The sequence below is a fragment of the Schistocerca gregaria genome, chromosome 9, assembly GCF_023897955.1.
Source record: "Schistocerca gregaria isolate iqSchGreg1 chromosome 9, iqSchGreg1.2, whole genome shotgun sequence".
Classification (NCBI taxonomy): Eukaryota; Metazoa; Arthropoda; class Insecta; order Orthoptera; family Acrididae; genus Schistocerca; species Schistocerca gregaria.
In genome coordinates, this window is record NC_064928.1 from 157,140,637 (window position 1) to 157,168,200 (window position 27,564).

The window sequence follows — 27,564 nt, forward strand, 5'->3', positions numbered from 1 at the left end:
GCACCTGGGTCTTCCACAGGTATATAATCCCTGCAACAATGGGTTGGGAATCTGACTGTCATAGGGATGGATTAGGATGTTGTTGAGGTTGGGTGGGCAATTGGACACGACTTTAGAATGGTTGTCAAGGATCTCGGGTAGCATGTCCCTCATTTCAGGGCATGACAATAGACGAAGCCCTAATGAAGAATGTGGTTCAATTGTTACAGTCTGCAGTGGTATTTGGTGATGAATGGGGCACTTCTTTGTAGCATGTTCTTGTGGGTGGGAGGAGGATTGGCTGTGTGTGTGGATATGACACGGGGAATCAGTACATGGGCTAGGTCCAGGGGTAGTGACCATTTGTGAAGGCCTTCGTGAGACATTCAGTATACTGGGCTAGGGAGCTCTTGTCATTGTAGATATGATATCTACACATGGCAAGGCTGTATGGGAGGCATGGCAGCTGTTAAAATGTAGGTAACTATTTGGGTTGGTGGGTTTCACATGGATAGAAGTGTGGATATAGCCATCAGAGAGGAGCCAGTCAACATCACTGAAGTTGGCATGCTGGGCTGAAGAGGCCCAAATGAAGCAGATGGGAAGGGAGATAGTGTGTGAGTGTGAGTGTGAGTGTGAGTGTGAGTGTGTGTGTGTGTGTGTGTGTTCTTTTCTGAAGAAGGCTTTGGCTAAAAGCTCAATGAGTAATTCTTTTCATTGTAATGTTTGCCAATCCTAAGTATCTCTGTATGGGAGAATATTGTATCAAACAAACTAATATTAGTATAAATGAGCAAGAAAAGTACTGATAATCCACTTTTTACTGCCGAGTTGTTCTGTGTCTCAGAATCTTTCTAGAAATGCCCTTTTCTGGCAAGCATGTTGTTATTACATTTTGATGTGGTGTCGCCATGCTGTACGCGGGACCACTGGCGGCATGCGTACACTGCTGGATGGAAGGGCTGTGGTCACGGGGGAACATGACCTAGTCGTCAACCGGATCCAACAAGGTGTAAGTTGAGTGGATTTTTATTCTAGCAGTGAAACCTCCACCATTGTGAGATCTTGCGATTCTCCAAAGACTTGGGTTTGTGTTGCTGCTCACAGTGGCGCCGAGACGAAGAGCAGTGAGTGGAGTGCTTGGGAAAGGCGGATCTAATTAGCTTTCCTCAACTTCTTGTTACTCATTGCTGCATTCTATGTATTACTATTTGTTAAGTTCAACCAGCAGTATTTTTCCTACCTGGTGGCCACCAAGGCCCCAGTGACCTGCCCTGTAGGTTAGTGTAGGTAACAACAGTGTACGCCTTGCCGCTGCTGTCCGGTAAGGTGTGTAGTTTTGTCAAGCTTCCTTGATTTGTAGGTCGGTCAGTGTTTCTTCTACTCTGACAGTAATTGTTCCTTTCTCCTTTCGGATGCTCTAAACACAGCATTCTCAGGATGTAGTTCTGACCACCAGTTCCAGCTTTGGCATGGTGTTCCATTGTTGCATTGGTACATTGGTTATCAGATGTCATGTACCTTCAGCAAATTATCATTGGTCATTCGTTAGACTGCCACTAGTCTGAGTTAGCATCTTGTGAAGTGACTGCAACTCTTGCCTCCCTTTCTCATCACTCTCGAAAGTGATTTTGGCCTGACCTACTCAGAGGTTGATTCCTGGAGCAACAACTGTGACTAGCCCTTATGTTTTATTATTGTGATATCATTTTATTATTGTATTACCAAGTTACCATGATTTGTCTCACCTCTTTGGTGATCAGTTGCCTGTCTTTTAAATTAACTTTTGCTATTGCCTTGTGCTTGACAGTATGTTTGTTAAATTTTTTAATAATTGCCATTCTTGGCATTAAAGGCCTTCAGCCGTGACTGTCGCTACTTGTCTTAAAATTCTAATGTGGCAATTTTATTTTAGCAGTTAACTTTCAGACCTTGGTGATTTGTTTTCAATATTTCAAGAACTGTAGTTCGTAAGCTGCAACAAGTTAAACAATTCTTAATTTATTGCCATTTTAATTTGTTGTTGATTTTAAGTAAATTGTGTGTGATTAAAGAAAAGCTAACTAATAGTAACTGATTATGGCCCCGTCCACAATCTTAACTGAAACTTGCCTTCCTTGACCACCAGGTATCATGGATTCATAGACATCACATGTACTTCAAAACATTGGAACAAAATCAAAGCATTTTGTTCTAAAGTTGAACGCTGATTACAGTTGATTTATATGAAATATTATAATATATCTTCAGCAGCTGTACTGAAGGTTTGATAAATAATATAATTGGATATATCTACTCACCAAGTAGCAACAGGAGAAAAACACATACAAAATTTATGGAAATCTGCAAGCTTTGAGCCCAAGTCCCAGGGTTCTGGGAATCTTTTCCTTAACACTGTTTCCAGAAGCCCACAAGCTCTTTTCCTCCATTTCCCTTCCTTTCAAACCTTATGCCAGAAGGAGGAGCTTCTGGCTCCAAAAGCTTGCATATTTCCATAGCATGAACAGGTGTTTCTCCTGCTGCCACCTGAGAGTAGATTTTTTTAATCTATGCACTCATACTTTCAAAAATTTATTTATTCAGTACAACCGGATATTTATAATGAGCAGTTAACAATTAATCACCAGTTACCAAATTAGTATTCTAAAATAAACATAAATCAATCAAAATCACAGTTATTTAAAATTCAAGGTCTTGACAACGTATCTTCTGCACTACTTCAAGAGCTACTGCAGAAGGATTTCCTTGTTGAAACCACTACCTTTCACTTGCTTGCATTATATTTTATGCCATACTCTTGTGAAGCTTCTTCTGACACATGTAATAATTTAATAATTTCTGTACTTCCTCATTGTTGTACTCTTCCCCCCCCCCCCCTCCCCTCCCAAACATCAGAACTGTGATGTCACCTCCTAATGCCCATCCGGCCTCCAGTTGCACGAGCAGCCATTGCCATGGCTGTAAAGCGGACTAGTATGCCTCCACGGCACAAACCAACTCCTGCCAGCAGTGGTGTAACAGGCAAGCCTTGCTCCCAGAAACCAGCTAACACTAACTGACATTTGTACCGGGAGCTCTTCCTCTATGTCCCAGCATCAAGTGAACAGCTCAAGCATTCTATGCATCATCAAACACTAAGATAAACACCCGCAAACATTGTTTGGTTCTCTCTCTAGCTCATCGACTGGAATGTCTATTCACGTGCTATATAACTTGGAATGTTTACACCCTGTAGTGCCCCCAGAATTTTACGAAAGTCTGGAGTCACTTGTGTTCCAGGCACTTCAAACACACGTTATTTTGTAGTGGGTTGTAGCATAAACAGGTACACACTGCCTCAGAACGATATTTGTGCAGGCTAACCGAAAAACAAGAGCAAAACCGGGCTAACAAGTGACGCGCTCGGTTGCAGCAAAGAGAAAAGAAAACCTTCTGGCCCAGAATTCCATGGGCAAATTTCATGCACGAAAAACATTGATGATTGTTGTGGGTTGTGAAGAGAGAACGGAAAAAAAAGATTACTATTAATATTGACTTGGTCTCGAGCAGAAGGACATGTATATTATTATTGTATCGTTGAGAAAAAATGTTATTTAATTTGGTTGAATTCAATCGTGTGCGCTTACTGTTTAATGTGGCAGTGAAATGGTGTATTGAATTTTGAATATAGAATATGTTAACAGTAAGTGAATTTTGAGTGTGTCTTTATTTGGACTAAATAATAGGATTTTGGAATAGTAGATGAATTTTCACCTTCTTCAAAATATAGAATCTTCGGAGAAGAGTTTGATGCAAGCAGAAGATGCCGGAGCTGCGGGGAAGCTGAGCCTGTATCCGGCATTCAAGTAAGTTCACACGGATAGTCCAAGGGGCGCGGCTCCAAGTTTTAGAGAAGATACAACAGGGCACCGCAACCCATCAACAGGTATTTATATTTCTGCATGCAGTGTTGTGCATTTGAAATGTACCTGGTTCACTGTGCCCTGCTTCTTGACTGCAGAGCCTGCCTTAATAATTCCTTGTTAAGTTTGGATTAGTATGCTTCACAAATTGCCAGCAAACACTGTAGTCGTCATCCTGTATCCGATTTCTCTGGCCAATTGTGCCATCGTTTAATCCATCCACACTATGAAAACTAACAGATAGTGCACTTCCTTGTCTCATATCATTTCTCTGATCCCAGTACTCCCCTCATTTATCTTCTACCAACCCAACTTTACATTTCCCTGCAGCAAATCTTCGTCCCACTGGCATAACAATAAGCACAGTATATAATGCATGTTAAAATATAACAAACCACAAATAATCACTTTTCAGAACATTCTGTAAGATTAAAAACTTTGCTTACAGCTGTACAATTACAAGAACTCAAAATAAATTACCCAGTAATCTCCTCTGTAACCGTGTGCTCTACTTGAAGCCTGGCATTCACCTCAATGAAGTAGAAATTGCCTTGTTCATCCAGTAGGTACTCAACAGTACCAGCATTCTCATAGCCAACATGTTTTGCCAAATTCACTGCCTGAGTGGTCATCCTGTCACGAACCTGCAATAAATAAAATTTACCATCCATTCTGTTATACAAAACTTTGGCTGTCACTCAAACACCCAAACACTAAAATAGGCAACAGGATATGGCTTAGAAGATTTTTCTAAATTGGTATGTAGTAATGGGAATTACATGGAGCAAACTGACATTAGTACTGGAGCGCTCTGAATCCAAATGACATTATTCTGCTTTGCCTGATCTTAAAATAATAATAAACTGTCGAAAACTTGGGGAACTGCAGCTGAAAATGTTTGTGGGGTAAACAATATATCTTGCCACTATATGACATGAAATCCTAAAGCTATTCTGATCATAACAGTACTAACAAGTATGTTGTTTGGACCCAATCTCTTCACACCTACTCACTTCACTACAACCAAAATGTATTTAATAAGAAAACAAACAAGAAGCAGTTTTATAAATTCCCCCGGATAGTGGATCACATTAAAGTACATGCTTCCACAAATCACAGATGCATGCTGGTCCCATATTAACAATAGGGACCAGTATGCCAGCCACTGGACGTGATTTTTAGGCAGTCTACGTGAATATCGGGCTGGTTTCGAAGTCTTGCCTCAGTTACAGAATTTGCAAATTTGTGATGAACATCGTAACATTGACCATGTGATAAGCATTAATGCACACCGAATACAGATTCCTCCCCTCTGGAAGGGGGCGGGGGGGGGACTGCAGTAGTAGCTTTACAGCTGGTATTACACTGGCAGCTTCATCAAAGTGATTCAGTTGCATGGTCCAATCACTGCAATGTGTGACTATCATGGATTTGAGTAGCGTGGCTGAATCATCAGGAATGTGACTGAACCATGTGGCAGAATCTCTGTGGCAACAGGTCCATATGCTTGTGCAAGCCAATTATGAAGTGTTCTTTTTCTCTTTGTTATTGAGAAGAAAAAGATGGCACAGAAGTCAATAACAGTACTGGACTCGCCCTATGTTAACTGCCTGGAGACATGGACATTTATCTTGCAATTTATTTGGAAGTGAAAGAAAATTGCAAAATTCTTTCACTATTTCACAATGTCTATGACACTGCAGGTTGTTGAGGGCACACCACTACACAGAGTACATTTTTGGGATCCTATCCAGAGGAGAATATTGCATTGCCCTTTAACAGTGAAGGAAGATTTGTGCAGTAATAATTAGGGCATGTGACATTCTACATAACTCTGTTCATGAAAGAGATGGATTCAAGCTGAATGAAACTTTAGAAATAATTGGTTTAGAAGGGAACACACCTACAAGTAGCCGCCATGCTGCGAGTGTACGACCTAAGTTTGTGGAGTGCTTTGTTAGCATTAAGGGTGCCATTCCTTGGCAAACAGACAAAATATAAAACATATTCTAATAAGTAACAAACAAAATAATACATGGGTTAGGCAAAATTCACACACTGACTTCACAGCCCGATTCCTCACACACCAGCAATAAACAAATGTGTCACTAAATTTCATCTGGCGAGTACATCTGACAGAAATAGGAGCTTTAAGTGTGGCAATCTGGCAACACTGTAACCACATGTATGGTAACTACCTCTGTCAGCACATGGATAGAGTTTTGGGTTACCATGCTGCAGGTCAAGGGTTCGATCCTGGGATGGGGCGCCTATTCTTTTTTCTTTTTTTTATTGTTAATTTCATTCTGAGATTTCATTTTGTAATATACACAATTTCTTAGGTCACATTTATCCTAAATTTACTATATTTTACAACTCTGAACATAACAAATACATGGTTACACAAATAAGAAACAGGCAGTTGAAATAAATTACTTGTCATAGGACAGAATAACTACAAAAACAACATCAATTTCGAGATGCTGAAGATGATAGCACAGTACAATAACACAACATCTACTTGTCATTTATACTACATGTAATACAAGCACTCATGTGTCACACATTAGCAACCCGTGACTATAATAATGTCCATATTAATGACTGCATGACCTTCACAACAGACTAAGTTGTCCGCAGAACAGATGCTCTAAGCAACCTCCCTGCACATCCAAACACTGTGCAACTAATCTGATCATACAGCTCTACACCCTTTGCAGCAAAGCAGCATCCACAGTAAAGAGAGCAGCATGAACATGTGCTACCAATTCTTCCATATTCGTTGGTGGAGTAGATTACGCGTACTCCTTCAGGTGTACCCACAAGGAAGAAAACCAGGGGATTTAGGGCAGGCAAACATGGTGGCCATACAACTGGACGTCCATGTCTGAGCCACTTCCCTGGAAATGTTCTGTCCAAATACTGTCGCACACTAATTCCAGAGTGTGGAGGTGCACCATCATGTTGGAACCCTATCCTCTGATGAACATTTAGTGGAACATCCTTCAGCGCATCAGGCAGATAGTTTCAGAGGAATGCATGATACCTTACGTGCAGTCAACCGGTCAGGCAACAAGTAGGGTCACAAACATCTGTTGTCCAATATTCCAGCTGAGATCTTGATACCAAAACAAACTTGATACCAACGGTCGTGGGTGACTTGCGGGTTAACCTTACACAATGGTGGGCATTGTGCATATTGAAGACACCCTCATGAGTGAATGCTGCTTCATCTGACTATATTACGGTCTTCACGAAGTCACCATTGGTTTCCTGTTGTTGGAACCATTCACAGAACTGCATCTGCTGATGATCTGCAGGATGCAGTCGTTGTGTGAAAGCATAATGATAGGGCTGCAGCACATGCTTGTGTAGCACGTTAACAACCATGCGTTGCGAGACACGCAACCGCCTTGCCACACTACATGCACTTCGCTGAGGTTCTTTGTGTACGACCCTCAGAATAGCTTCCTCAGTAGCTGGAGTCTGGCCAGTCTGTGGATGACCTCTGTCACATGATGGTGGAAGGAAAGAATAACTCCCAAATATGCAGCTCCAGTCGACGAAACACATTTTTATCTGGATGGCGTCAATGAGGATATCTAGCAGCATAGCCATGAGCGGCAACACAGCCCGGTTATCAGATGCACCAAGGACTGGAAGCATATCCACATTCATCAATTGGGTACGGCATGTGTCTGCCACAATGGTTTAGAGGTTTACAACAAGAAAATTCGATACACGTATGCGTGTACATTGGAGCCTGTCTCATCCAAACACCGCTAATTGTCAAATGTTCAGTTTCAAATTACACTTTTTCCCTTTAAGGTAACAGACTATGCTTCCACAATCCCATCGACAGAATAATAATGTTGAAAGGCATAATTAGTGGGACCATGGTGATACCACATACAAACAGTAACAGAGTTTGGACATTATCCGCAAAGCACATTGCTAGTCCTATTGGTAAAGTAAGGCCTTAACAAAATGTAATGGACTTTAACGAGGAAGAATAATAGTTGGTACTAACCTAAGAGACCACTGGAGGAGGGTACAAAGAAATCAGGTTTAACATCTAGTAGATAAAGTGGTGTGAATAAATCCATGCCCAAGATGTGGAAAGGGCTTTTTTCAAAGCTGACCAATCTTCAATTTCTATGACTATAGTATGTAAGTGCAAATGTATTTAGAGGACCCGCTGCAATCGCTGTTGACGATTAAGATGCCAAATATCATACCGCCTGGACTACATTTACCAAATAAACATATGCCCCAACCCAAGACATAACCCTTGACCTTCTGCAAGCTAACCTAAAACTCTGTCCACTGTACCAACTGTACAACAGTAGTAATATGTGCTGACAGAGGTAGTTACCATATATGTGGTTACAGTGTTGCCAGATTGCCACTCTTTAATGTTCTTTTTCTACTGGATGTACTCGCTGGATAAAATTTAGTGGGAGACATTTTTTTTATCGCTGGCATGTGAGGAGCCACACTGCGAAGCCGGAGTGTGCAAATTTCACTTCAACCTGTGTACCACAAACACTTTTCTCCAATACAACTTTATTTTTGAAGATTGTAGCAAATATTTCACACACCACCTCACAAGCGTTGTGTTTCTGATGTTATTGCCATGCTCCTCAATACCTGAACCCCAAATTAGAGGGTGACATTCTATCTCAATGACGTTTTTTTCCAGCAGAAAAGGGCATTTAACACTTTCAAATGACACATGAAATGCATACAATTCAACGATGACGAAGTGCTAAGAAGTGACGAATGCAGCACAACCACATATGACGGAAACTGTTTACCCCCTCCCTCTGTAACCATACTCTTAGATCGCCACAGGTGAAAGGATCAAATGTGGATGAATTGCCATGTCCAATTGCAGGGACTATCAGATGCACTGCGGGTTGTGGGGTCAAATCAACATTGTGTACGCTCTCACAGGAACTGTGTGTTAAATGAATGAGTCTGCCACATGGGTGAGTGGTGTGACCAAATCATTGGTGTGTGAGCAGTCTAAATGTCAGAGAGTGGTGGCATCATTAAAATATAGCCTATATGCAGGTGTGGTTGGTTCTCCATGTTATTGTTGAAGTACCATAACAGTATGCAGGATAAGTCAAGAGGAGAGGTACAAGCTTTGAAGGATGGTGATATAGGAGATTCTGAGCAAAAAGTTTCAAATGATCATAAGGCATTTTCTTAACAGTATCTTACACAAAGCTATTTGAAAATTGAAGTATCAATTGTGCTGAAAGTACATACGAAGTTGTATTGGCAAAGGAATATCCTCCAACTATTGTGGTAACATATTTTGAAGGCAATCAAGATACCATACTCCATTAACACAATAATCTAAAGCAACTTGACTGATGAGTTGGTCATCAATAACATCGCACCACATATTCACTGAGAAATGTGACTGAAAACTTGTTTCCCGAGTAGCGTACAGATTTTCATCCACCCACATGTGAGAGTTGTTTGTATTATTGATGCCGTTGCAGATAAATGTTGACTCAACAGTGAACAGAATACATGGAATACAGTGTCCCGTACAAATGAGCTCAGATCGGCAACACAGCAGCTCTCTACAATAGCTGCAAAATACAATGCAAGGCAGTTGATGGTGGCCTTTTTGAACATTTTTTCTGAGGAAATGTACGTAATTAAACGAAACATTGGATCACAATGTTTTATTACTATCACATGCATCTGTCCTGTTCATCATTACTTTCATTAGTTTCTCTGGAAACCTAATACCACAACACATTTTCATATACCACTTTTTGTTGTACCTTTCCTTTCTATTGAGGTATTGTACATGCAAATAAAAAGCAATTAGAACAAAATATTATATTAATTAAAGCAATGTATCAGCACCCAGTGTCAAAAGCATTAATACAAATAATGAGAATGAATAATGTTCTGAGAGGAACACACACTGCTCAGTCCTTCTCAGCCACAGTCTGCAAACCCTCGTTTTTTCCCCTAATTGGCTCAATACTTCCGGAAAATGATTATTCACATCTGCTCAAGACTAAGTTCGACACTTAAATTTGCCACTTCTAATAGACTACGTCGAACTGCTGACGAACAGTGATACCTGGCTGCACTAACTTTGGGATCGAGGTTGGGAGCAGGCGCGATCTCCACCACCTTTTGGTGGCGCCGCTGGACGGAGCAGTCCCTTTCGTACAGGTGGACTACGTTCCCACCGCGGTCACCGAGCAGTTGCACTTCGATGTGTCGCGGTCGCTCAATGAACTTTTCGATGAACAGGGCCCCATTTCCAAAAGCTGCCTTGGCCTCTGAAGTTGCTCGTTGAAACGATTCTTCCAGTTCCTGTAAAAATTAAAACAATGGCTACCATCACAAACACAGCAGGTTTTTACTCCCACTTTAATCACACACTGGAATGTTGTCAATGAAATATGAACATGGTTAGCATTAAAACTGCAACACCAAGGAGGACATACATATGGTATGTAATGGTACAGTAAGAAGATTACAAGATTAAATTTGTAGATTGTTTGGTGCTATCCTTGCTTTACCCCAGCTGCGTATAACTCCAGAACGTAGGAAATTGCTATGTACAGCTACCTGTATGCAAGAGGTTAAAGAAAATGTGGATTCTCAATGCAGTTCAGTAGAGTTTGCTGACCTCCAACCTCCACATCTCCAAACAGAACAATGCAGAGGGTGTACAGTGTTCAGTCTGTCAACATGACTCAAAGGTAGAGACACTGAAAACATATTGATACTTTTTGCTACCGAGTATATTCATCTCTACGCCAATATCTTCTTACTTGATAGTTTTCAACTGACACTTACTCATATAAAGGTCCACGAGGTCCAACATATTGTCCACGGTACCTAGAATTGCTTTTCACTTCCTCCTAACACGCGCGTGCGTGCGTGCGTGCGTGCGTGCGTGCGTGCGTGCGTGCGTGTATACCTGTCCTTTTTTCCCCCCTAAGGTAAGTCTTTCCGCTCCCGCGATTGGAATGACTCCTTACCCTCTCCCTTAAAACCCACATCCTTTCATCTTTCCCTCCCCTTCCCTCTTTCCTGATGAAGCAACCGTGGGTTGCAAAAGCTTGAAATTTGTGTGTGTGTGTGTGTGTGTGTGTGTGTGTGTGTGTGTGTGTGTGTGTGTGTTTATTGTCTCTCTCAACATACCAACGCTTTCTCGTTTGTTAAGTTACAGTATCTTTCTTTTTATATATACTTTTCCCATGTGGAATGTTTCCCTCTATTACATGAGTCCAATTTTTTTTATTATACACTATGTGATTAAAATTATGTGGGCACCTATCAATGGACATTTATATACGGTGTGTCCATCCTTTGCCTTCATGTCAGCTTTAATTCTGCTGGGCATACTTTCAATAAGGTGTCAATCTCTGCAGAGGAATGGCAGCCCATTCTTCCTCAAGAGCTGAAACCAGAGAAGGTATTAATGTTTGGCACTGAAATGTGTAGCAAAGCCAACATCTTAATTCATCCCAAAAATATTCCACTGGGTTCAGCTCAGGACTCTGGGCAGATTAGTCCATTTCAGGAATGTTATTGCCCACAGATGCTGCCTTATGACAGGGTTCATTGTCATTCTGATGTAATTGATCATCATCTCTGAACTATTCCTTTACTATACTCTGTACAATGTGTTCAGATCCTTCTGCATTTAGTGTTTTCTTAAGAGCAATAAGGGGACCATTTCCTAACCACAAAAAAGTCCTCTGTACTTTACTATTGGCACTAAACATCTACATGTACATCGATACTCTGCAAATAACATAATTGCCTGTTCATTGGACCACCTTCACAACACTTGTCTAGTATTCCAATCTGTAACAGTGCACAGAAAAAACAAACACCTATATCTTTTTGTGCAAGCTCTGATTTCCCTTATTTTATAATTATGATGCTTTCTCCCTATGAAGGCTGGCAGCAACAAAATATTCTCGCATCAGAGGAGAAAGTTGGTGATCGAAATTTTGTGATAACATTCCACCACAATGAAATACACCTTTTTTTACTGATGTCCCAGCCTAAATCCTGTATCATCTCATTTAAGTTGTTCGTAATTGTAATTCCAAAGTATTTAATTGAATTTATGGCCTTTAGAGGCGACTGATTTATCGTGTAACCAAAAGTTAAATTCCTTTTAGCACTCAAGTGGATGACCTCACACTTATTATTTAGTGCCAATTGCCAATTTTCACACCATACAGATATCTTTTCTCAATCGTTTTGCAATTTGTTTTAATCTTCTGATGACTTTACAAGATCATAAACAACAGTATCATCTGCAAACAACCCAAGATGGCTGCTCAGATGGTCTCAAACCATTTATATATAGGTAAGGAATAACAGAGAGCCTGTAACACTACCTTGTGGAACACCAGAAATAACTTTCTTTTTATTCAATGACTGTCCACCAATTACTATGAACTGTAAGTGACCCCTCTGACAGATCACAAATCCAGTCCCATAAGTGAGACAATATTCCATAAGCACACCATCTGATTACAAGCTGCTTATGAGGTATAGTGTCTAACACCTTCTGGAAATCAAGGTATAAGGAATTAATTTGAAATCCTTGTCAACAGCACTCAGCACTGTCAATAGACTGTTCTCTTCAAGATAATTCATAATGTACAGACATGGTGGCAGGTAATGTTCTCTTGTTATTTGTCAAACCCAAACCGTTCCACTGGTTTACCATAGAAAAAAAAAAGTGTGATTCATCATTCCAAATCACTCATGTCCAGTCATCCACTGTGCAGTGGGGTAGCTGTTTACACTACGTCATGTGTCACTTCGCATCAACTACAGAAGAGTTAACCTTAAGTGAGTTGTTGACCATTATGCCCATTCTTTTTAATTCCCAACGTACAGTAGTTGTGCTAGCTGGATTCCAGGTAGTACTTTTGAAACTCACAAGTGATTCCTTCCACCAATTTCATGTAATTTTTTCACAATAAGACTCTGCAATGCTCGACTGTCCATGTATGTCTGTATGTGAGATATGCCTAGCCTCTGTTTAGCTGTATTTGCTGCACTTCACAATTAAATCACTGTCAGATGACAGCTTTAAGAAGGCTGAAATGTCCCCGATGGATTTGATGCCCAGGCAACATCCAATTACTAGCCCTTGACTGAAGGCAACAAGCTATCTGGACTGACAAATTCTACTGCTATTTCCTCTCTATTAATGACAAAACACTGTCTGCCTCTTTATACTGGCAGATCTGCTCCTAGTGCCATGCACTTTTCTGCATTACATAATAGGGGTACCCCGATATTTGTCATTAGCATAGACAGATTTAAAAAACACACACACACACACACACACACACACACACACACACACACACACACACACACACACACACACAAACAAACACAAACACAAACACAAGGTAGGATTAATAAAAATTTATTGTACAAAAATTCAGCAATGTATGCACTCTACTTGCGCATTATAACCACACAATGGTTAATGTATACATGGAATTACACAAAATTCTGTAACAAGAGCTTATGCTGAACTACACACAGCAGACGTACAGTGCTGATGTGTTCAACATACATAGAGGATGCACACAGGTATCATGAATAATCTATGTCTAATAACTTCTGGAGTGATGCGATAGGCCAAACAAAATGGCAAAGGTTATAATTTAGCAATCAAGCAAAATAAAATGCAATAGATGGTTTTTCTTAAAGTTATATAGTAATATAGATCCATCACAATGTACGATTTCATTGTTATGTGGTCTCCTAATATTGTGGCCACTTACGTCTGTAACCATATCATCTGCATGACCTGTGAATGTGTAATGTCTCACCATAGAATAGGCACAAAATTTGTCCAAAAATTTTCCATTTTGCAAATCGTTTTGTTCATTCAGAAGTGTATCAGATTGATCCCTTAAATGGAAATAGATTTATATCTCCTTCATCACGTCCAGTATTTTCCATGTTGTGTACCTTAGGAAAACCCTGCACCAATTCATTAATACTGAATACTTTGAGCCAAAGAGCCCTTCAAGTGTGCATTAAAGGTGGAGGGCTTACTGTCACATATCACTGTTTGCTCTGCTGCAGGTGTTATCACATCATTTCAGCACTCTGTTGCAGCTGTGGATACCCCTATAGTAGCTGAATGCGTTCCAGCAGCAATGTCTCCACTACCTTAAGATCAGCCTGTTGAGGAGGCTCCAACTGTGCTACAGTGCATGGGGAGGAGCAACACAGTATGGAATACAACCCATCAGCTGATCTTCATTTCACAGATCTGCCTTTTCAAACAGACTGCCTGTATCTTGTGAACCATTTAATTTTTTTTTCTTTGTGGTAACATTTTTTTAGTTTCATAAGGCTTATTCTTCAATTCCCTGTTTTGCTTGAATCTAAGCCCAGAGACATTAGCATGTAGGTGGTGTAGAAGTTCTTTTAGCAGTTTCTAAACAAAATGTCAATGAACTTATTCTGAATACTGCCACATGTTGGCAACACACTCATCCTACACAGAAAACAAACGAGTACAAATGTGACACTGTGCTGAGTGTGGAACACAAAGTGCAGCACTATTTCTCTTGCGAAGTTTTACAAAATAGAGGTGACATGGGAAAAAGTGGCATTGCAGTATAAGAAAAAGCTAGTTTTAAAAAAGGTAAAAGTTACCAAAAATGAATGTGGATCTGAGGTCCTTTAAACCTCAACCTCCACTAATAAAGAAGGAAAAATCAGTGGTTTTCAAAATAGCAAGAAGCAAAAACACTACTTAAACTGTACACTAAATTTTATACAGGAATACTGTTTTATTCTATACATACCAAAATTTAATGACATTTCATGTATTTCTATTTGACGAATGACTACAGCAGATACTTTTATTTATAAAGTGTGATGCATCTGGTGAAAAACACTCTTACACTAACCTTAAGACAGAAAAACCAATAATAATAACAACTGCCATGGAAGATGGCCGTGTGAACAAACATATTACTTTTCTGGAGTTTTATTTGATTCTGTGCAATTCTAGAAATTTTGTAATCTGACTGTAGACAATGAGTTTAAATATTTAATCCACTATTTTTTACTACAGACTAGACCTTGTTTTTTTTTTGACAGTGAGAGATTTAGCAACTCCAACATCACCTCTTTACAGTTTCAAAACGATTTTGAGAACACTGAACTACCTCAATGGACACCAAAATACAGCGATGTGTCACCCATGCAACTAAGATTGAGACCATTTCAGTTACATACCTCCATTTTGCGGACAACCCTCATGCCACGGCCACCACCTCCATAGGCAGCTTTGAAAATTATGGGCAATCCATGCTTCAGACAGAATTCTTTTGCTTCCTCCAGCTTTGTTATGGGACCTGGTGTGCCAGGGACAACAGCAACACCTGACGCAACAAAGCATAATATTCAAAAAATTGTTTAACATTAGGTCCCGAGTTTGAGTCTTGGTCCAGCACATAGTTTTAATCTGCCAGGAAGTTTCAACATTAAGCTGTCTGGTAAGTAAAGTACGCCTGTAATAGGAAGGTTAAACAAGGGAAATGCTACGTAGGAATATCAACAATGTAGGAAAAGACAGCTAACTACCTACGATAAAGAAGATACATCAAGTTGCAGAGAGGCACAATGAAAAGACACTTTCATATACAGACGCAAGCACACCTCATGCACACATGCCTGCCAACTCCAGCATTTTGGGTCGGAATGCAACTATCATGTGGGCCTCTACACAGCAAACTGGAGGAGCCGGAGAAGGGGAAGGGGAAGGGATAGTAGTGTACAGGTGGAGAGAGAGACTAACGCTGTCTGGTGGTGTGTGCAGAGACCAGAATGTCGAAAAGGTGCAACATCAGGAGATTGTGGGGCAGAGATGTGGGGAATCTGGGAGAGGAATGGGGAAAGAGGGGCGGATGCATTTGCAGATAGCAGCAAACAGGATGGGAAATAAGAGTGGGGAGGAAATGATAGGACAGAGGAGGTGGAAACTGTTGGGTGGAGGGTGTGGGGAGAGAGTGTTGCCTTAGGTTGATGCTCGGATAATTACTGAAGCAGAGAATGTGTTGTAAGGGTAACTCCTATCTGCTCAGTTCAGAAAAGCTGGTGGTGGAGTAAAGGATCCAGATGGCTGAGATAGTGAAGCAGCCATTGAAATCATGTGTGTTATGTTGTGCCACATGGTGGTCTACTTTGCTCTTGGCCGCAGTTTAGCAGTAGCTATTCTTCTGGTGGACAGTTGGTTGGTAGTCATACCAATATAAAAAGCTGTGCAATGATTGCAACAGTACTTGTAAATGACATGGAAGTTTTCACAGGTGGCCTAGGCCATGATGGGGTAAGATGAACCTGTGATAGGACTCATGTAAGTGTCTTAATTATGCCTGTCTGCAACTTAATGTCTCTTCTTTATGGTAAGTAGCAATCTGTATTTTCCTACATTGTTAACAGAAAGGCCACAAAATTCTTCCTGTGGATTTACCCAAACAGTTACTAATCCACTCAGAAATATTATCATTGTACCAAGTTGAATACCAATCTGCGGAATAGCTTCCTTATGATTTATAACTCGCATTTTTCTCCATATTTGCAACAAATGTCAACATTTTAAATTTAAGTGACTTGAACTTTGCCTTCCTCTGCTATCAGATAGCCAGGATGTCTGTATGCTTATCACCACCACAAATCATTATTAGGACAATTGTAAAAGCATTCTTGTTATAAATTAACCATTTTGCAATCAATGCTTGGCTGCTTATGTGTTGCTGTCAACATCATGGAGTGGAGTTAATATTTGAACTGATAATAATGTGGACAATGCTTTTAAAGCTTAAAAAATTAGTGTGGCAGTTTATTCACAAACAACATTGCACCAATAAGTTTATCTGCTTTACACAATATTCTCACAATTTGCTTCTGCTCAATAAATACTTCATTTATTTTAGGTCCACTGCCCCAAGGAGTTAATTCTGCAGGGAGTGAAAACATGCAACAGTGAGAGACACTCCTAAGGGCACAACACACTGAATGTAGTTTCCTGATTAGTTTATCTGTATGTAGGTTGCATTTTAACTTTTATGTGCGTGCATCTAGTAACCAACAGTGACAGTTGGACCGCAACTTGAACCCGGCATAAATTTTCATGTGTCACTATTGGGTAGTACATCTATACCTAATACAGCTGATGACAAGAAATTCGCAGTCAGTAAATAAATTTCTATGTATTTACATTTTGCCAGAAATTTCCTTACTATGTCAAAACTTAAATGTCTTAGGAAAGTTACTGTAGAATGTAAACACTATTATTGAAGGAGGCCATTCACTGACAATGAGAAGCACTGAGCTGTCGATAGACACACACGAAAGAAAGAAAACGTGCTAGCTTTTTGAGTTATCCTTTGGCAAGCTAGAGTAAAACAAACACAGGCACACAGCCACATGCCTAACGCCCCTACGTGGTGCCGCCCAACAGTGCCAATGCTATTTTTCAGCAGGTGGACTGGTTGCGGTGGGAGTAGTGTCAGGTGGTGTTTGTAGAGGGAGGTGAGGTTGAAGGCGAAGAGAGGGGTTAGGAGTGGGTCACTAGTGGCTATTAAGGAAGGCAGCCTGTTTGCCAACCAGGAATGTGGGGAGGGAGGGGTGGCAGGGATACGGACTGGCATAACTGTAAAGGCCAGTGGAAAGCAACACACACTGAACGCAACATGGGAATGTGATTAGGGAAGGGTGACAGGACAGAGAAGGAGAAGCAGTAGGGTAAGGAGGTGGAGAGTACGGGGACAGTGGGTTACCTGAAATTAAGGCCAAAATGATTAAAGGATTGGATAACTACAATCTGTGTATTTTAGAGAAGCTAGTGGTTGAGGGACAAATCCAGATGGCTTGGGTTGTGAAGCAGCCATTGAAATTGAACATGTTGTGCACAGTTGCATGTTGAGTCACCAGCTGATCAACTCTGTTCTCGACATCAATTTCGCAGTGGCCATTCATTCTGACGGACAACTCATTTATAGTCACACCAATTTAAATAGGTGAGCAATGATTGTGAAGAGCTGGTACATGATGTGGCTGCTTTCACAAATGGCCCATTCTCTGATGGGGTAGGTTAAGCCTGTAACAGGACTGACATAGCAAGTGCTGGATGAGTGCATTGGGCAGGTCTTGCACCCCAGGTCTTCCGCAGGGATATGATACCTTTGTCAAGGGAATGGCAGTGGGAGTGGGAGTGGTACAGGGATGGAGTAGGATGCAGTGTAGGTTGGATGGGAGACAGAACCCAACGATAGGAGGGTTGGGAATGACTGAGTACGATGTCCCTCATGTCAGGGCAGGACGAGAGGCTTCTTTCTCAGTCAGCCTTCGACAGTTCGCTCGTGCACTAGGATGAGGAGCCTCTCTCAGCACAATACTCTTTAGTCTGCTTCTTTCAATAGCAGGAGTTTATTACTGCTTTTTGTTTGTTTGTAAAGTTTCTTCACAACACTTTGAGAAAGCTACAAGCTATGCAAACCAACTGTTTACTGTATTTACATGTTCGCTAATCATTTCTGCTCCTGTCCAGCTATCTTGCAATGACAGCTGCTGCACCATCCAACAAAATCTTTTTGTTAACTAGGTTTGCGGGATTACCTGTCTGTGAAGGCTTTTGTGAGGCCTTCAGCATACTATGCAATGGAGTTTACGTCACTGCAGATAAATAGTGGAGTGATTTTCAGATCCGTTGTTGATATCTTCATGATCTGGACTGAAGGCCGAGACACCTCTCCACATTCCTTCAAATCCTCGACACCTTTTCCCCTGCTCACTTCACCTGCTCCTCTTCTATACCTAGCGTGCCACCTCTCTGATGGCTCCATTCACACCTCTATTCACATTAAACCCATCAAGCAACAAAACAGACAGCTATTCTTACAGCTGCCATCCTTTCTACACCAAAAAATACCTGGAAGCCTTCCCTTCCTCATTCCTAGCTGCCGAACTGGCTGGCTGCCTCCCTCTGAGCACAAGCCCATCCCTCTCCCTGCCTTCCACCTTCCTCTGTTCACTCCACCTGACACTACGCCCACACCAAGTCCACTTGCTCAAAAATAGCATTAGCACTGTTAGTCTACCCAGCACCATACAGGGTCATAGGCACGCAAGTGTGTGCACGTGTCTGTTTTATTCTAGCTCATCAAAGGATAACTAGAAATGCTAGCAAGTTTACTTTTTGTGTGCGTCTATCGACAAATCGACACTTCTGCTTTTTGGTGAGCAGTCTCCTTTAATCCTTATGTATATATCAAGTCTTAATCTGTTAAAAACTTTAAGGTCTGTTCAGCTATCATCTAAGCTGCATCTCCAAAGGCTGAGTTTGGATCCTCTATTAGTTTGCATGTGTCATCTGCAGACATTATTTTGTTGAACCACCATTGGAAATTTTTGGGAGATCATTAATGCAGGTTAAGATCATGATGGGAATAGTACTGATGCTTGTGAGACTCCATTACAGGAGCAGCATAGTCTAAATGACTGACTAAGCTGAACTACAAATTTGATTTTTGCACTATTCGATCATGAATCGGCTACAATCAGTTACGCTCCTAGCAACAATAACACACATTGCCTGCTAGATGCTGACATGTACCCAACTCAGAGAGACACTAAATGCACATTACCACAGAATAGTGAAACACATGATATATAAGTGTATTTCTTGACCGGAAGTTTTTCTTTTCTGTATTTTAGTGTTTTCATATACTTCTGTGGAATAGGATAAAAATTCCGAATACTAAAGAGAGGTTTTTGGTTTATTTTGAAATATTTTTCATAAATAAATGAAACAATTGAAGGTAAAGTTATGCAAGTTAAGTTGTTCATATAACATAAAATTGCAATTCTTGTATAAAGTTTTGGCCTTTTGTAGTAAATCAAACTGAACATGACTGACTATAATATGAAACTGACAAAAACATTGGACAAGCATTAAAGACCATTACAAGTGGAAAGTGTTATATCAAATATCAAGAGAGCCAAGAATAAACAAAGGTGCATTTCACTGAAAAATGCAAGTTTCACAAAAGATTATGGAGTTAATACTATTATTATTATTACGAAAACTACTTTTGCTGTGCATTTTTTTTAAACAGAAAACAAAGAATACAATGTAGATTGTGAAAGTTTCCATATGGTTACGGAAATAAGAAAGATGACCCAACTGGTAATACTTGAAATCAATAAACCTATGTCCACCCCCAGTAGCCGAGTGGTCAGCGCAACACAATGTCAATCCTAAGGGCTGGGTTCGATTCCCGGCTAGGTCGGAGATTTTCTACGCTCAGGGACTGGGTGTTATGTTGTCCTAATCATCATCATTTCACCCCCATCAAAGCGCATGTTGCCGAAGTGGTGTCAAATCTAAAGACTTGCACCCGGCGAATGGTCTACCCGATGGGAGGCCCTAGTCACACGACAATGCACACACAATAAACATATGACACAGACTGCCAGCTTTATTTTAGAATCACTTAACTCAGTTTCCTTCTTCCAGCTGGTTATATTACATTTCAGCTACACAAATATTAAATTACAATTGACAATTCAACTTTTTTTCATCTATTGCTAAATGTAACAATATTCACATACACAACTTTATTTTTTATTTTAATTAAATCATATCACTGTGGAATAAAATGTAATACTTTCCTTTTTTTTAAAATGATGTCATTTTTTGTTTCTTTTATTTCTTCTGTATAATTAATGTGTCTAAGTCACACGTCATTTTATCCATGTTTGCGAAATTCAGTTGACACCAAATTGAGTTTCAGCTACAAATCAGTCCATGACGAAATAAATAATTTTTTTTATACAAGGACTACAATTGGTGGAAACATAAAATGTATAGCAGGAGATGCCAGGTGAATCTCAGCTCTGTTTTGCAACAAATTATTTTTATGGCTTTGAATCAAGGTATTTGTCAAGTTATTGTTAGCTGGATGTCATCAAGTAAAGCACACACACACAAAAATTCAAGTGACTGTTTTAGCAAGTAAAAACCGAAGGATCATCGATGTAACATTTCAGACAATTCTTATTGGAATTGTTTCTACTATAATGACACACACTCCCAACTTTGCATGTGGCAAAACTCATTTTGCATTTGCAGTGAAACAAAAAGCAATAGAAAAAGTTGTCAGTTTTCGTTGAAATATTGCGCAGTCTGATAATGACCGATAACTAGAATGTACATTTCAATGATGAATGCATTTATAGAACTAACCATCTGTACTGTGCTTCTTTGAGACAGTAATGTTTAGTGTTACTGGAAACTAAAGACCTGGTGGTACAGGGCATAAAGCTTCTTACCTGCCTCTATGGCAGCCTTGCGAGCTGCCACTTTGTCTCCCATCTGCTGCACAACTTTAGGTGATGGGCCGATGAAGCGGAGGCCGGCATCTATGCAGGCCTGTGCGAAGTCCGAGCGCTCCGAAAGGAATCCGTATCCAGGATGGATGGCGTCTACATCGTTCTCCTATGTACAACATTAGGCTGATAGAACACTCACTGGTATCATTTCATACTGGGCATTATTTATAGATGTGCACAACTTGCAGAAAAGATACCTACAGATACAGCAAGTAGAGGAAGGAACTGTTGTAATAGCTGCTTGCTGGTAGGTCTGTACAGGCAACCAAGTCTACAAGGTGTGAAAGCCTTCTGCTTAAATTTGTATTCTGTACAAGATTCCAATCTCTCAAATTGTTTCTCGTTTGCCAACCCCTTCACCACAGGGTAGCACTTGCATTCTCAATAATTTATTGGATATATTCCTACAGCACCCTCTAGTGACATGGAAGTGTTCCCCACCATCTTAACACACATCCTCTCCTGTCTTCTGGTCAATGCTTTCCAGTATTTCTCTTGTTGTCAGTTCTGTGGAGAGCTTAATTTTTCAGGTTCTGTACCACAATCAGTAAAAACAAAACCCTTACAGGATCAAACTGTATGTAACATAGCTAGGTCCAAGGTCCCCTGGCGGCGTGAAAAATTGAAGCTTCTAAGTCAATGCAATCAAAATACTTATATCACATAGTATGTTTCAACAATCACAAACTCAGTCATGAAAATCCATAGACAAACTATCCTGATGATCTAGCAGTAAAGCACATGCCTTGATACTGAGAGGTCACAGGATCAAATATCGAGTGAACCACAGAATTTTCAGTCTTCTTTATCCTAACTATCACTTCTCCTGAATGTGATAAGTTGAAAGAAATAACATGCGGTGCAGATTCCATGTTAAACTGGTCCACTTTCCCTGGTTGGATAATTGGCAAGTTGCCAAAGTGGCGTCCAATAGAAAAACTTGCACCAGGCCACTGAGCCACACTAAACTATTAGTTTCATCATCTGCCTATACACATAACTACATTTGTACAGAACGTTGGGAGTGTGATGCTACTTGCACTTGTCTTCTTTTTTTTTTCTTCATCAGTCCAATTAATTTTCATCATCATCTACAGCACCGTATGTCAAATGATCAGATTCTCTTCTTTTTTACATTTCCTACAGTCCATGATACGCTACTATACAATGCTGTACTCCAAACATACATTCTCAGAAATTTATTCCCAAAATTAAGACCAGTGTTCAGGCTTCTTTTGGCCAGAAATGCCCCTTTTATGTCCTTGCTTAGACCATCATGTGTTATTTGGTTTCCAAAGTAGCAGAACTCCTTTGTCTCATCTACTTCATGATCCACAATTTTCTATATCCACATGTACACTAGGGAAGCCCATATTTAGTGAGGGGAAAATAACTTTCTATATACCTCTATACACATCTAATCTATCTGTCTTACCTTATTCTCATGATCCCTACACAAAATATACAATGGAGGCAGTTTCTCAATAATCTAAGCTTGGTTGCACTAGTGTCCTGTTAACAGATTCTTTAATGTTATTATAGTCATTACCTCATATTAATACACATCTGAAGAAAGCTGCCAAACAATACAGCAAACAGAAGTTTTTTCAAAGTTGTTCTGAAATTCCTTACAAGCATGGCAAATGTTCTACTTTAGTGAAGACAACAGCATCGTTAGCTTAGTGCTGCTGATCCTGCCAGATAAACTGCTTGCGTATTACACTTCCCTGTGGTACACCTAATGTTGCTTTCACTTCAGAACAAAATTCTGTCATCAGTTGTAAATGTATTTTTATTTCACTTAACTAGTTTCAAAAAATTAATTTGTCACCTTCAGAAGCTTACAAAATAATAGGTGTTTTAAGTCTTTAGACCTTCTTTATACATTTATGTAAAGTATAGGTTAGAAAATTTAAAAAGGGAAATGGATAGGTTAAAGTTAGATATAGTGGGAATTAATGAAGTTCGGTGGCAGGAGGAACAAGACTTCTGGTCAGGTGAATACAGGGTTATAAACACAAAATCAAATAGGGGTAATGCAGGAGTAGGTTTAATAATGAATAGGAAAATAGGAATGCGGGTAAGCTACTACAAACAGCATAGTGAACGCATTATTGTGGCCAAGATAGATACGAAGCCCACACCTACTACAGTAGTACAAGTTTATATGCCAACTAGCTCTGCAGATGATGAAGAAATTGAACAAATGTACGATGAAATAAAAGAAATTATTCAGATAGTGAAGGGAGACGAAAATTTAATAGTAATGGGTGACTGGAATTCGAGTGTAGGAAAAGGGAGAGAAGGAAACATAGTAGGTGAATATGGATTGGGGCTAAGAAATGAAAGAGGAAGCCGCCTAGTAGAATTTTGCACAGAGCACAACTTAATCATAGCTAACACTTGGTTTAAGAATCATGAAAGAAGGTTGTATACGTGGAAGAACCCTGGAGATACTAAAAGGTATCAGATAGATTATATAATGGTAAGACAGAGATTTAGGAACCAGGTTTTAAGTTGTAAGACATTTCCAGGGGCAGATGTGGACTCTGACCACAATCTATTGGTTATGACCTGTAGATTAAAACTGAAGAAACTGCAAAAATGTGGGAATTTAAGGACATGGGATCTGGATAAGCTGAAAGAACCAGAGGTTGTACAGTTTCAGGGAGAGCATAAGGGAACAATTGACAGGAATGGGGGAGAGAGATACAGTAGAAGAAGAATGGGTAGCTCTGAGGGATGTAGTAGTGAAGGCAGCAGAGGATAAAGTAGGTACAAAGACGAGGGCTGCTAGAAATCCTTGGGTAATAGAAGAAATATTGAATTTAATTGATGAAAGGAGAAAATATAAAAAAGCAGTAAATGAAGCAGGCAAAAAGGAATACAAACGTCTCAAAAATGAGATCGACAGGAAGTGCAAAATGGCTAAACAGGGATGGCTAGAGGACAAATGTAAGGATGTAGAAGCTTATCTCACTAGGGGTAAGATAGATACTGCCTACAGGAAAATTAAAGAGACCTTTGGAGAGAAGAGAACCACGTGTATGAATATCAAGAGCTCAGATGGCAGCCCAGTTCTAAGCAAAGAAGGGAAGGCAGAAAGGTGGAAGGAGTATATAGAAAGTTTATACAAGGGCGATGTACTTGAGGACAATATTATGGAAATAGAAGAAGATGTAGATGAAGACGAAATGGGAGATACGATACTGCGTGAAGAGTTTGACAGAGCACTGAAAGACCTGAGTCGAAACAAGGCCCCCGGAGTAGACAACATTCCATTAGAACTACTGACGGCCTTGGGAGAGCCAGTCATGACAAAACTCTACCAGCTGGTGAGCAAGATATATGAGACAGGCCAAATACCCTCAGACTTCAAGAAGAATATAATAATTCCAATCCCAAAGAAAGCAGGTGCTGACAGATGTGAAAATTACCGAACTATCAGTTTAATAAGCCACGGCTGCAAAATACTAACGCGAATTCTTTACAGACGAATGGAAAAACTGGTAGATGCAGACCTCGGGGAGGATCAGTTTGGATTCCGTCGAAATGTTGGAACACGTGAGGCAATACTGACCTTACGACTTATCTTACAAGAAAGATTAAGGAAAGGCAAACCTACGTTTCTAGCATTTGTAGACTTAGAGAAAGCTTTTGACAATGTTAACTGGACACTGTCTTTCAAATTCTAAAGGTGGCAGGGGTAAAATACAGGGAGCGAAAGGCTATTTATAATTTGTACAGAAACCAGATGGCAGTAATAAGAGTCGAGGGGCATGAAAGGGAAGCAGTGGTTGGGAAAGGAGTGAGACAGGGTTGTAGCCTCTCCCCGATGTTATTCAATCTGTATATTGAGCAAGCAGTAAAGGAAACAAAAGAAAAATTTGGAGTAGGTATTAAAATTCATGGAGACGAAGTAAAAACTTTGAGGTTCGCCGATGACATTGTAATTCTGTCGGAGACAGCAAAGGACTTGGAAGAGCAGTTGAACGGAATGGACAGCGTCTTGAAAGGAGGATATAAGATGAACATCAACAAAAGCAAAACGAGGATAATGGAATGTAGTCAAATTAAATCGGGTGATGCTGAGGGAATTCGATTAGGAAATGAGACACTTAACGTAGTAAAGGCGTTTTGCTATTTGGGGAGCAAAGTAACTGATGATGGTCGAAGTAGAGAGAATATAAAATGTAGACTGGCAATGGCAAGGAAAGCGTTTCTGAAGAAGAGAAATTTGTTAACATCGAATATAGATTTATGTATCAGGAAGTCGTTTCTGAAAGTATTTGTTTGGAGTGTAGCCATGCATGGAAGTGAAACATGGACGATAACTAGTTTGGACAAGAAGAGAATAGAAGCTTTCGAAATGTGGTGCTACAGAAGAATACTGAAGATAAGGTGGATAGATCACGTAACTAATGAGGAGGTATTGAATAGGATTGGGGAGAAGAGAAGTTTGTGGCACAACTTGACTAGAAGAAGGGATCGGTTGGTAGGACATGTTTTGAGGCATCAAGGGATCACAAATTTAGCATTGGAGGGCAGCGTGGAGGGTAAAAATCGTAGAGGGAGACCGAGAGATGAGTACACTAAGCAGATTCAGAAGGATGTAGGTTGCAGTAGGTACTGGGAGATGAAGCAGCTTGCACAGGATAGAGTAGCATGGAGAGCTGCATCAAACCAGTCTCAGGACTGAAGACAACAACAACAACAACAACAACAACAACAACAGCAACAACAACAACAAGATGGATATTACGGAAAGTTACTTAGTACTGGTTTAGCAGACATCAATACCTTCTTCATATTTTTTTTATATGGTTTTATATACAGGATGACAATTACTGTACTATACGAAGAAAAACATATCAGTTACAAACTACTGCGTACACATACTTTATTCAACATGTAAATGTCACTACAGATATTCGGATTGATTTGGTGCAAATGAATAGCAAAATTCTGCACGACTCGATGCAGTGTCTGAACATTGGTACTGTTAACGACCTCCTGAATGAAGGTTTTCAGCGCAGCTACGGTTTTGGGGTTATTGCTGTACACCTTATCTTTAATATAGCCCACAAAAAGGTATCTCCTGTTCAGATCCAGAGAATATGGTGCCCAATCGAGGCCCATACCCTCCAGGACATGGAAACACTGTCCTGTTTCGAGGGGGTTAAGCTTCGCCCTGCACGAGTCGCATCTTGTACAAATCAGGGTCACTTAGGATAATCGGATGAAATCATCTTCCAAAACCTTCATATATCTTTTGGTAGTAACCGTGTCATCAAGGAATATTGCACTGACTACTCCATGGCTGGACATTGCACATCACACAGTTAGCCGTTCAGGGTGAAGAGACTTCTCAATCATGAAATGTGGATTCTCACTCCCCGAAGTAAGACCTTTTGCTTATTGACGAACCCATCCAAATGGAACTAGGCTTTGTCATTAAACCATACCATATTCACATCAAAGTCGTGTCCATAGAATTTATGGACAGTAGTGTTGGCAGAACAATCATTGTTCCACAGCCCTGGGGCTTCATGGCTGATGGGTTTGAATTTTGAATGGGAAGAAATGCAAGTCTTCAACAATTTGTCGCAGTCTCTCCCGGTTGATTCCCACCTGTTGTGCAGCTCACCTGACCAATTTCCTGGGGCTGGTTTCAAACAACACGTTTTCTCAATGTTTTCAGACTTTTTACGATTTTTGGACAACTGACATTGCCAAGATTGTCATCACAAACACTACCCATTCTCTCCAACTTGCAAATCAAACTCTTGATTGTTAACACACTTGTACCGGTTGTCTTTAACTTGAACTTGGTCCTTAACTTCCATTGAGATGCAGTTCGGCTGTTTTTGATTGCATAGTAGACCTTCAGAAGTGCTATATGCTCAGGCGTGCTGTACCGTGACATTTGCACGTGCAAATAGCTGACAACAACAAGGCATGTGCGCATGTGCATACTAATGTCCATCATGCCTCACAGCCAACTGCGCAGTTTGAATGTTCTAACGGAAACCATTCAGAAGTTATGACGATTTTATTTCAAATGTTCACTGCTGCTAGCACATCAGCTCGACATGTGCATTACGTCATTGATACAGTAAATTTTATCACGCCACTATGCTTCAATGAAGAAGATACTGCTACCTGCTAAACTAAGTTTCTGTAGTATACTACTACTCATTCTTTACGTAAGTATACGGCAAGGTCTAAAGAT

The 27,564-nt window shown here is 40.3% G+C and overlaps 1 protein-coding gene across 7 annotated transcripts in view; it reads right to left on the reverse strand.

The window, feature by feature from the left end:
* LOC126292280 (pyruvate carboxylase, mitochondrial) overlaps positions 1-27,564 on the reverse strand; it is a 358,087-nt gene that overhangs the window by 59,259 nt on the left and 271,264 nt on the right. For all 7 annotated transcript variants that reach the window (XM_049986190.1, XM_049986187.1, XM_049986193.1 and 4 more), the window contains 4 exons: positions 21,273-21,438; positions 15,174-15,319; positions 10,011-10,235; positions 4,362-4,525 (listed from right to left, as the gene is read on the reverse strand). In XM_049986190.1, the coding sequence (XP_049842147.1) occupies positions 4,362-4,525; positions 10,011-10,235; positions 15,174-15,319; positions 21,273-21,438 (701 nt within the window). The remainder of the gene's footprint in view (positions 1-4,361; positions 4,526-10,010; positions 10,236-15,173; positions 15,320-21,272; positions 21,439-27,564) is intronic.